The 12313-nt window shown below is 31.8% G+C and overlaps 2 protein-coding genes across 2 annotated transcripts; both read left to right on the top strand.

The window, feature by feature from the left end:
* Positions 1 to 1877: 1877 nt before the first annotated feature.
* On the top strand, positions 1878 to 6702 carry LOC123891614 (E3 ubiquitin-protein ligase RGLG2-like). The gene is made up of 10 exons (XM_045941519.1): positions 1878 to 3230; positions 3331 to 3415; positions 3508 to 3648; positions 3744 to 3857; positions 3946 to 4043; positions 4137 to 4216; positions 4435 to 4540; positions 4647 to 4928; positions 6124 to 6180; positions 6452 to 6702. Exons 1-10 carry the CDS (start codon positions 2943 to 2945, stop codon positions 6530 to 6532), a joined length of 1332 nt encoding a protein of 443 aa, XP_045797475.1. The 5' UTR covers positions 1878 to 2942; the 3' UTR covers positions 6533 to 6702.
* Positions 6703 to 8009: 1307 nt separating this feature from the next.
* On the top strand, positions 8010 to 8869 carry LOC123891613. The gene has a single exon (XM_045941518.1). It carries the CDS (start codon positions 8241 to 8243, stop codon positions 8604 to 8606), a length of 366 nt encoding a protein of 121 aa, XP_045797474.1. The 5' UTR covers positions 8010 to 8240; the 3' UTR covers positions 8607 to 8869.
* The last annotated feature ends 3444 nt before the right edge of the window (positions 8870 to 12313 follow it).

Below are 12313 nucleotides of genomic sequence, written 5' to 3'. Positions count from 1 at the left end.
GTTGAAACCCTAAAAATAGAATATTAAAAAGCAGAGAAGAGAGACAAGACAAACCCTAAAAAGTACTATTTCGGCGGCGGAAGATGATGGCATAAGAACTACGCCGTGGAGAAGGCGGTGCCGCCATCGGAATGAGACAAATTTGAAGAACATAAAGCAGAGAAGAGAGAGACGACAAATAAATATTTTGACCTTCTTTTGAAATTAGTGAAATAAGTTTCTTTAAGATTTTTAAATTACAATAATTCCTTTTGTCAAAAAAAAAAAATACAATAATTTTGGGTGTTATTTTGAGATTTTTCTAAATTATAAGAGTAATTTAAAAAACTTGTATTAAATAAGTCTTGAAATGACATGTTAAATTATTATTACATGTGGACTAATTAAAATGATACACCTCAACGGTGTACCGGTACATGGCCACATAATATGTGTACCGGAGTGCTCACCTTTTTTCTTTTGTCTTAATTATTATTTAACTCTTTTCTAAATAATTAAAAAATATTTTTATTTTTGTATAAAAAAAAATTATAATAGTTAAATATTTTTTTGAGTCCAACGGTGATACCACTTTTTGAGTATCATACATTAATGACAAACGGTAATATTTTGACATATATAGAAGCTATTAAATTAGATTTATATACCAAAAATAAAAATAATAATATTAAATTGATGATACGGTACCTTATTTAAGGTACCAGTATCATCAATTTTGATACCCTCTGTGTCACGCCATGAGCTCCAATGATAAAAAAATTATGGTATTGTATCATTAGTCTATGAAACTCTCTTAGATACTCTCATTGGAGATGCTCTAAGATGTGAAATATAAAATCTTAATTAATACCGTAATAAGTGATTAAAAGGAGATTCTATGGTACATTCCCTTTTTGGATTGAACTGTTTTGGTGCGGTCCTTTTTTTTTAACCAATAGAATTCATTTTAATTCTCACATCAGCGCAAGTCTATGGTGAATTTTTTTTTAACAAACTTTTATTTATTGCATATGAGTTCCCCATCAAGTGTAAATATTCATTTACAAATTACAAACAAAAAACAAATTTTATTTCAATTAAAAAAAATCATCCCTAAAAAAACATCAATATTTCAATTTTAAAAAAATCATGCTTAAATCGCTAAATAATATATGTGATAAGCCTTGACATCCATTTTCTTTCTAGCATCAATATTTGACCAAATTGAAAACTCTAAACCCAAATTGAAAAACCATCTCAATATCTGTATCAGTTTAACCCAGGACAAATTTAAGCTTAATTCCATATTATTTTTCTTCTTTTTTATATCGTAGAAAAGTTTCAATTAGCGAGAGCCATTCAGAATCTGTAGAAGCCGAAACACCGAATGGTCAAATTGATGATAATCAACTTAGAGGATCGGCAAAAACTTTAGATGAAAGTAAATCTAACAAGAGCTTAGATGATAGCAAATTAGAGACAGAAAATAGTGTCGGTGAAGACGAGACTTTCAGTGAGACTAAGGAGGAAGAAATCAAGAAAAATCTGGATTCAAAGACAAACCAAAGTACTAGAGATAGTAACATTGAAAGCCATGAAACTTCAAAGAATAAATTTTTTTTTTACAATCACAATTAAAATAAAATAGGGATTTTGTTGAAATATTATTTGATATAAATATACATGGTACGCACCATATAAGTGATTTGTACCATATAATTTAAAGTTAGTCAATATTTCATCCTCATTTGTCAGATTAAGACTGCACCAAAACGGTCTAAATCAGGCGATGCACGATAGAATTTTCCTCCGTTAAATATAAGAGACTAATCGACAAAAAAATATAAGGATTAGTTTGATAACTTAATAAAGCATAGTCTTTTGTCAAATATTAATTTATAAAGTCAGACACTTATATTTATGAGAGTGTATAGTTTACTGTAGCTATGCGCCTTGGCCTTGGGCCGATGGACAATCGTTAGAAATGTCAATTTGATCTTGGAAATGAGAATTTTCGTGGGGATGGAGGAGAAAGTCCGGCGAAAGAAAGACGAGAAAGTAACCGTGAGAATCATGCACGAACCATAGCCGTTTCAAATTCTAAGTTACACAGCAAGAGAGAGTACACGAAACTTCCACGTCCTTGCTTAGTCCTCTTCATCCATCCTCAATCTATCATCATCCCTTAAAATAGGAAGCAAAAATAAAGAGCCTCTGCTTTTGCTTTGTCTCCCTGATAAGTGCTGCTGCACCTTTTCAATTTTCAAAAAGCTTAGTATTATTCGAATCTTCAATTATTGAACATTAGCGTATACACAATAAAGTTTCGTTTTCTTTGCTTTTGTTGATTGATTCTGTTGCATGTTTGGTTACTTTATGCAATCATATCAATAATTATCAACTCAGAATCTTATCTTAATACATTTTACTAGTATATTTTAAGTATTTATTTTCCTTTTTCTAAGTTGAACTAACCTTTGTTTTGTGTTGTCTTTTCTTGAAAAGAAGCTTGGCATTGACATTTCAGATTGAGTGTGTTGGAGGGTGACATGTGTCAGTGTCTGATATTAATACGACACCCACACTTATATTAAATCACGTCTATTTTCTTAAATGATCGATAACCAGTGTCTACGTGTTGGTGTCAATATGGTGTCTGATGTTTGTGTTAGTGCTTTATAGGTTGCTTCAAGTTTAAGCCATGATTAGCTATAACTTGACAATGTTGTTTTACTTATGTTGCTAGATTTTGTATTGACAAGTCGTGTTGGTGTGTTGAAAAATTACTTTTAATTGCGTGGAAAAGATTGAGAACTTGTTTTGAAAGTGTCCTTTTTATAGCTTTAGGAATTGGTGTCTGTTTGCAACTTTTCATGTTATTTGTTTTTCTTGATTCGGTATTTAAACAAAGATAAGATTGATTTGGCTTGGTTTGGGTTGTTCTAAGAAAGGAGTGAGTTGATATGGGGGGACGAAGTTCTAAGGAAGAAACTTGGAGACAGAGTTCAAATTCTTGGACAACATATGTTGATCCACATTCACAATCAAGTTATGGAGAGGGGAGTTATGCCTATGAATATGATCCACAATCTACATATTCTTCGTCGCAGTTGTATTATAACCTGCCTCCTCCAACTTATTATGATGCTGATGAATCTTTTGAGAGTCGTAGAGTGGCCCTTGACGACAATAGTACCAAGCTACGGAGAAAATACTCGAGAATTGCTGATAATTACAATTCCATAGATGAGGTAATACTTTCTAATGTGTTAGTGTTATATTTGATGTTTTGTTATTATTTTAACTCTGAAGTAAATGTCTATCCTTTATCATACTTATATTTTATTACAGGTTACTGAGGCTCTTGCGCGTGCAGGCCTCGAGTCATCGAATCTTATTGTTGGTGTTGATTTTACAAAGAGCAATGAGTGGACAGGTTATTATTTACTACTTAACTTTTCTGGCTTAAGTGAAAAATTTATGCAGTGTGTTACAATTGAAACATATTGAACTTGGTTTTGGTTTTAGGAAAGAATTCATTTCACAGACAAAGCTTGCATCATATTGGGAGTGACCTAAATCCCTATGAACAAGCGATATCAATTATTGGGAAAACCATGGCAGAATTCGATGACGATAACTTGATACCTTGTTTTGGATTCGGAGATGGTACGTTAGATATCTCATAAACTTCATAGGATTTAACATTATAGAATTTATTCTTTCTAATAAGAGTTACTGTGATATGATATCATTCATGGCAGCATCAACGCATGATCGAGATGTCTTCAGTTTCTATCCTGATGGAAGTTTTTGCAATGGTTTTGAAGACGTGCTGAGTCGGTATAGGGAAGTTGTTCCTCATCTTCGACTTGCAGGTTACCTTTTACCTAAATGTCTTGTTCTTAACAATGTTATACTTATTCCTTTCATTGATAATACAATATCGGTGCTTATTATTTTCAGGTCCTACTTCATTTGCGCCAATAATTGAAATGGCCATGACAATTGTTGAGCAGAGTCGTGGCCAATACCATGTTTTGGTGATAATAGCAGATGGTCAGGTATTCGATTCTATTTCCAGTAGAGTTGGTAATTTCTATAATGATTTTCCATCAAGTTCAAACAGTATACTCATGCGATAACGGTTGATTCAGGTTACAAGAAGCGTTGACACTGAATATGGAAAACTAAGTCCACAGGAACAGGAGACTGTGGATGCCATTGTTAGGGCCAGGTAATTCTCTAATGTAGTTTTTTATTGAACTTTTTTCCAAAACATTATATTTGTTCTTGTGGATGGCGGGAATTTGGTTGTTGACACTTGACATAACTCGACGATTAACATCATTTAATAATACACAAAACCTGAGGCGTGTGGTCACACTGAACTAAGTTTCAAGTTTTAACATCATTTGAAATATCAATATAACTTATATGCCTTTTTTGCCACAGTAAGTTTCCTCTTTCAATCATATTGGTTGGCGTTGGAGACGGACCATGGGACACAATGAAACAATTTGATGATAATATTCCAGCTCGGGCCTTTGATAATTTTCAGGTGTGCGATGAAGGGCATGCAAACTTTCTTTGATACTTGTTAAAATGATTTTACTAGTCGAAATTGATCCATTGAATCATTGCGTGTTTCTGTTTGTACTCTTTAGTTTGTGAATTTCACGGAGATCACGTCAAAGAATATCCCTCCTTCACAAAAAGAAGTAGCATTTGCACTTGCAGCATTGATGGAAATTCCTTCTCAGTATAAGGCAGCAATAGAGCTTAGTCTTTTGGGATATACGTTCAATGGTCGTCGAAGAGTTCCCCTGCCACCTCCATCTACTGAAACTTCAAAGCCTTCTCATGCTGCTAGGTTTGAGCCAAGTTTTCCTCCTCAGCACGGCAACGGAACAGCTCCGTCTGCCCCAAGCTCGACTTATGATAATCAAGTACAGGATTCTCTAACAATAAACTATTTTGTTTCCATAATTTGGCTTTTTTTCGTTAGCTTGGTATACTCGAGAGAGGTCAAGGCATCTCGCTTGCCTGATTAATATTCTGTTAGAGGAACCAAGAATGCTTTATATGAGTGGTAAAATATAATGTATTAATTTGGAGTGTTAGGCTCTGTTTGGTAAAAGTAGCAGATAGTTGATGGCTTATTAGCTTATAGCATCTGAAAAAGAAGCTATAAGTCAGTAAAATAAGCTATAAACTCGTGATGAAATGACAGTTACCAAACAGGTCTCGTTTAGTCATATGAGCTTATAAGCTATAAACTATAAGCTAGTTTAAGTGTCTTGCCAAACACACCCTTAGTTGTTACTCTTGGATAAAAAAAATCTACAAAACAATGAAAATCTATAGTTTATGATGTATCAAGGCTCACATTTTTAGAACTTGTGACATAATTAGATTTTTACCAGACACCCAAAATAAATCAGGCTTGGGCTAAGGTGAAAGAGTAAGACAAGTGGTGCACGGTGCACCAGTTGTCAATAACTCTATAACGAATACGAATTTTATAAAATCTACCGTTGGATAGAAAGTTTATATCGTATAGATCATCTATATAAACTTTTAAAAAAATTGAAAATCATTTGATATGTTATTGAGACTCATCAAAATTAACGGTTTCTGAATTTTATTAAATACCGTTAATTTTGATAGGTCTCAATAACACATAAAATGATTTTCAATTTTTTAAAAATTTATATGGATGATCTATACGATATAAAATTTCTATCTAACAGGGAATTTTGTAAAATTCGTATTCGTTATCGGGTTATTGATAAGTGGTGCACCGTGCACCACTTGATGAACTTGTGCATAATAGAAGCAGCCAATAAATCATAGTAATTAAGGTCTTTATTTCTGGTGAGAAATGAGGAGGATCTCTATTTCTTAATTTTGGTCTCTTTTCATTACTTCATTTTATATTATACGTCTCAATAACATCCTAAAATAATGGTTGGCAAGAATCTAAACTGTAATGTTGCTTAATTTCATTGTTTGGTACCCCCTACCCCCTCTTTTATTGTTCAATTCATTTGTCTAATTACTCCATTTATTGTATTGTTCTGGATTTATGTTTCCAAATGTGGTTGTAATGTAAAGCTAGCTAATTAAATTAACCTTATGCAGCTTTGTCCCATTTGTCTGAGCAATTCAAAAGACATGGCCTTTGGATGTGGTCATCAGGTAAATACAACTTTTCTTCTTCTCCTATTGCTCAAAAGCTATGAAGCATGGACATTCCTCGGATTAGGCGTGTTCTGGTGTCGAACACCGACACAACACCAACACATATGAATATATGATTGCATGAAATTATTTCATTTTCTCAAATTGGTGTAGACGTGTTTGTGTCGTGTCCGGTATATCCACGCGTATTTTCGTGCTTCATAGTTCAAAAGACATCAAGTAAGGTATGTTCATTTGATATTTTTGTTTTTTATTTTCTTCTTGGCAGACTTGTTGTGAATGTGGAAAAGAACTTAAGTCTTGCGCTATATGTAGGAGCTTCATTAACACCAGAATTAAGCTTTACTAAGCATGATCTTCAACTAGTATGGATTTTTGCTGTTGTTGTTGTTGTGACAGTCAGTTCTTTGAATATTGGATCTCTTGATCAAATGTGTGTTTGAAAGATAGAAAATCTGGAATTAACCATTCATTGTACATGTATCCATGCATCCATTTAATGAATCATATATTACTATTTGTTTTCCTTTGTTTTTTTTTTAAAAAGCCAAAATGATATATATTAACACAAACAGCCTCCCCAGCACAAGACGTACCAAGGTAGACTATAAAAATACGAGAGAGTCAAAGAGATACAATCAAAGTAAAATCATACAAGACCCAAACACAATAGTGGACTAGACCACCAACTATGGTAGTTTAAAGCTAAATTTGTTTTCCTTTGTTGATTAAATTGTAAAAATAAAACCAATTGATATATTATTGAGATTTGAGATACGTGAGTATTAACTTCTTATGAGTTTTATCGAATGTTGTTAATCTTGATATAACTCAATAATATACTAAATTATTTTAGATTTATGTAAGAATTTAATAAGACCGTCTATATATATACACTATAAATTTTCAAGTCACTAGAGAATTTTTTGACGTAAATAAAGTTTGATCAAGAATCGTTCCATCTAGAAATCAAATTCGAGTTTTTTCCGAACAATCCATTCTTTATTGGAGCTCATTAACCACGACTTAAGCTCAATACGTTGATTATTCACTAGAGAATTTTATCATCCACAAAATTTTGTACTTAATTATGGAGAATTTCTCATTAAAATAACTCCATAGCATTTTTGTAAATTTAACATTCTACCAGCCAGTAAGCTAGAGTAGATGTGTCTTAACTCCATAGCAATTTTGCATCAAGTAATATTCCATCAGTAATTAAGTTTTGTAAGATATATTTTTATCAATCCAAGTTATTTTTCACTTTTTAATATAAATATTAGATTAAATTTACTATATTTGAATTTTTTCAGCATCTTTAACTCATCTTAATCTTACTGATAGATATTTTTGTGGTAATTAGTTTAGTGGCTAAAAATTTACTGTTTAATGTAAATAAGTGAAAATTCCGAGTTAGAATTTTAACTCCTACATATATATAATACAATATCTCTACTAACTGAATTAAGTTTACGAGACCAATAAACGGACATTCTACCTAATAACTAATTAATAAATGCTCTACCAAAAAACTAATTATTAAATGTATTTTAGCAATAGAAAGGTATTTTAGTAAAATCAACTTTTTATGTAGATGTTATCTTTTTTTGACAAAGGGTGTGTATGTATTGTCATGACATGAATAACCAACCGATAATGTAGTATTTCTAGTCCCACAAATAAGTTTCGTGCCTCATCATTGATAAGTCAATATAAAGTAATAATTGCAAAAAAAACTAAAAATATGACTTGCTCATTAAGACATAGTGAAACTTCCTAACTAGATAGGTACATAAGAGTATTGAAAATTGAAGAAAATTTAATACTTTAAGAAAAATGTTACTATATTACACTTATTATTCAACAAACTCTTCATCTTGCATTTAATACACTCAACAACTTCTTCATACTCACCTCTCATTTCTAATCTATCAAACTTTCCCATCTTTTCTTGTCTTACCAACATGTCATATACATAAACTCATCAATAGGAGCAAATTTTCTTAATTTTCTCATCTTTTGTTTTGTTTCTTAATTTTTTTTCATAAACTTCAACCATGTCTTCTTCCATTCAAATGGCATCTTTTAACAAATTTGGTTACCAAAAGCTAAGACATGAAGTTGGTTATGATCATGATGAAGTTGAGAGAGTGATTCAAAGGCCAAAGAATTTGTTAAGGTTTAGAAGAATCCCTATGAGGAGAAGGTTTAGGTTGAAAATTCCAAGCTTGAGAAGACTTTGGAGGAAGAAATCAAAAGTGGTGTCTTCAATGAGAATTTCTTGTGCTAAAGTGGTGAAAAGGTTCAAAGATGGACAAGTTCATTTTGGTGATCTTTTTGCTGGAAATTATTTGTTCATGCAAGTTAATCCTTCATCATTTAATTATCTTGGAAAGGAGATTACTATTCCCAAAATTGCTTAATGTCTTGTTTATTTTTGGTATGCAATTTATGAAGAAATATTTTGGTTTTCTTGTCTCCTTGTATTATTATAAAGCCTTGTTTAGCTAAAGCAAAAGGTTACCAATTGTGCAAAATGTTCTGTTTGGTGTAGCAAAATTACTTTTTAAGGTTTTTTTTTTTAAGCTAAAAACATGAAGCACAAGTAAAGGTAAAGTCGTTCTAACTAGCCTTGTAAAGAGAGTATTCTTAGTACTCTTCATCATAATCTATTTTGATAGAGCTATTTTCACTTGTTCTAGTAATTGCATAAGGAAAAGGTCATAATATGATTTCTTATTTTTCTTGAAATTAATAATAATTGTATAGAAATTGGTTACACAATTTCCAATATAATACTCCCTCCGGTCCTTATTATAAGAAACACTTTGACAAAATCACACAGACCAAGAAAGGTAAATTTTCTCATTAATGATTCTAACATTTTATGTTATATTCCAAAACTAACCTTTGACTAGCATGGAAAATAGGTCTCTCTAATTAATGCACTAGCATTATAATGAATTATTTGATTGTATTTAATAAGGGTACAAATGGAATTGTGTCAAAGTGTTTCTTATAAAAAGGACCAAATAAAAATTCCAAAGTGTTTCTTATAAAAAGGACCGGAGGGAGAACTAGTACTAATCCTTAATAAAGTGTTGTAAAAATTTGTTATCATTTTCTTTAAAATAATAAGGGATCCATGATATATTGAGTTTTTCATGCACCATGTAAGTATACCAAATAACCTGAAATTGTAAATGACTAGGCAAATTAACCAATCCATTTGCATTTCAACGCCAATATAAAGTAGCCTTGTGATCTCTATAAATATTACAGAGATCGTAAAACTATGGTCACAAATCTTACACTAGTATACACTAACAAAAAATAAAAAGGTAAACTTATTTTTTAAAATAATTAAAAAGTAAAAGTTAGAACTACTCCATCTGTATCACAATATATGTCGCTTTGACACTTTTACACATATTAAGAAAGATAATTAATGTTGTATGGAAAAGAGAGATTATAAGTTGATTTACAAAATTGTCCTTCATTTATGGTATAGAAAAAATAAATTGAAGAATTGAAAGAAGAAAGAGTAATAAATAGTTAAAGGTATAATAGGAAAAATAGTATTAATATAAAGCGACATATATTGTGGTACAAAATTTTTCTCCAAAGTGATATATATTGTGGTACGAAGGGAGTAATATTTTGCGAGCATATCCAAAAGATTTATACTTCCTCTGACCTTAATTATAAGCAAATATTCTTTGAATAAATGATGTATCTGGTCTATATTATAGATTAGATACATTAGTTATTCAATTGACTTAATTAGAAAGAGAATATTTACTTGTAATTAAGGTCGAAGGGAGTATTTGGTCTTATATACATCATGTGATTCTGATTCTCATTGAACCTAAACCTTTTAAATTTTTAGGCAAACCTAACTTTTTTAATTATTTTGATTTGATTTGATAAAAGCATGAACCTAACTATGTCATATTTGTAGGATGATTGTTATTTAATGGTGATTATAGGGCATATAAATTCTTTCCTTCCGGTCAATTTTCTCCATTAATAAAAGTCAATGATCATACTCATCACCCTTACTTAAGGGGTTCAAATCTCTTATCCCTTGTAAAAAAAATCCTAAACTTTTGCAATAAAGTTTTATTTTGTCTAGTAGTTTAGTGGCTAGAAATTTCACTTTAAAGGTGAATAAACAGAGTGTTCGGGGTTCGAAACCCCAGCTCCTGTGCATAATATATGCGATATGTCTCTACCAATTGAACTAAGCTCATGGAGACTGCAATAAAGATTTCTATAATGTATTAAACATGACTGCAAAAAAATAATTCAAAATTTCAAAGAAACACATGAATTGATTTTTAAAAGTAGGGATAAAAAATCATGACGAAGAATATTTTAGAGATCAAAACTTATTAAAACAATTTAGAGTAACTACAAACGTAATTTGGAAATTTTTTAAGTGTAGTATTCTGTTATATTTATATTTCTTTATGAATCTTAGTTGTTATAGTAATAAATAAGCCATGTTCATCAGTAGTGCAATTTATTTAATGTAGCATCTGTCAAACGCCTTACATTGCCTCACAACTTTAAAGGGAGAAAGTAAGAATTCTCATCAAGGCCTTTTGCATAATAATTTAAATAATATGTGTATTTTATGCGAGTGTGACCAAATCTTGCGACCAAATTCTTGTTTCCATTCAAGTACTTTTTCACTTTGATGTGCATTCAAATATAGTAAAAATTGTAAAGAAGCTTGCTATTCTAATGGTAATCATACAATTGTGTTAATAGAAGTTCATAATCTTTTAAGTTCTGTTTCCATTGGATTATGTCCTTAATGATCTTTGAAATAACATCTTAAGAGTGATATAGATACACCAAAAGGCTCTGATGGAAGTAGAAAGAAAAATGTTGGACAGAAGATATGTTGACATGGACTATGTTATTTTTATCTCAAAAAGACCTAACAAATCTAGTTAACGAGCCGAATACGATCTTCTATACTAAAAAATATAAAATATGAGATTATATTTACAACAGAAAACATAAACTATAATCAATGTAGTCAGGTTCTCGCACCGGGTCTTAGGTTCTTACGATCCTACGAGCTCGTGAAGGCCAAACGAGCTTAGAACCCATGTAAGTTCCTTTTTTGATCTGTCTGTAGTCAGGTTCTCACACCAGGTCATAGGTTCTTACGATCCTAGAGGTTTTTCTTTACCTGAGCTCTAGACGGCGTCGTTGTGAACCTCGCCGGCGGTTAGTGCATGTTTGTTCTCACTCCTTTCTCACTTTGGTTCACTCCTCTCTCACTTTCAACCATCTCTTTCACTCAAACCTCTGTCCTACATGAAACCCCTCGGTTTTCATTTTGTTTTTTTTTTAACCCTGCTGATGCTTCTTCCAACCCTCTGTTATGAACTTATGAACATTTGGAATGATCTCTATGAAATATTAATTAATTATGTTTCTTTTGTTTATGTATTATATTTTTTGTGTGTTTATGTGTATATGTATATATGTGAAGTTACAATTTTACCCTTAGTAGGATCTTACGAATCGAGCTACGATCCCGATCTTACGATTCTCAACCAGCCTACCGATCCTACGTAGGATCTCGAACCTGACTACATTGACTATAACAGTTACCTGTACGATATCCCCAATATTTACAGCAAGAGCTCCATGCACCGGAGGAACATTAACCCATTGGTTATCGCGAAGAACTTGAAGACCGCCTATCTGATCTTGAAGCATTGTCATGAAGCCACAATCAGTGTGTTTAGCAATTCCCATAGTTAATTCTGGTTCAGGGTGTTGTGGATAGTATTGTCCATTTCATTTCGGTAACAAGAGTTTAGTCCAAGCGCTTCTGACAACAACTCAAAGATTGCAACACAATGTATCTACAAATACACAATTACTTCAGTACTAAGTTAAGTGGTATCTTGATGGTGAAAGGAACGACCCGTTAGAACATGAACGAAATACCAGACCAAGAATATCTCTACGGAACCCTTTTAAGCGAAAACATTAGGGCTGTAATCCATGACCATTTCATGACATATTACCTCAACAAGGTGGACATTGATGGCGGACAATTCATTTGTGCTAACCGATGATTTAATCTATCAAAAAACAACCG

Source organism: Trifolium pratense, linkage group LG6 (genome assembly GCF_020283565.1).
Source record: "Trifolium pratense cultivar HEN17-A07 linkage group LG6, ARS_RC_1.1, whole genome shotgun sequence".
Classification (NCBI taxonomy): domain Eukaryota; kingdom Viridiplantae; phylum Streptophyta; class Magnoliopsida; order Fabales; family Fabaceae; genus Trifolium; species Trifolium pratense.
This window is presented reverse-complemented; position numbering and strand designations above follow the sequence as displayed.

Bases quoted from the DNA above. Each gene is read 5' to 3' on its own strand.
- LOC123891613 (XM_045941518.1), top strand. From the start codon at position 8,241: ATGTCTTCTTCCATTCAAATGGCATCTTTTAACAAATTTGGTTACCAA.
- LOC123891614 (XM_045941519.1), top strand. From the start codon at position 2,943: ATGGGGGGACGAAGTTCTAAGGAAGAAACTTGGAGACAGAGTTCAAAT. The intron at 3,649-3,743 runs GTACGTTAGATA...CATTCATGGCAG, and splicing joins TTGTTTTGGATTCGGAGATG to CATCAACGCATGATCGAGAT. The intron at 4,929-6,123 runs GTACAGGATTCT...AACCTTATGCAG, and splicing joins GCTCGACTTATGATAATCAA to CTTTGTCCCATTTGTCTGAG.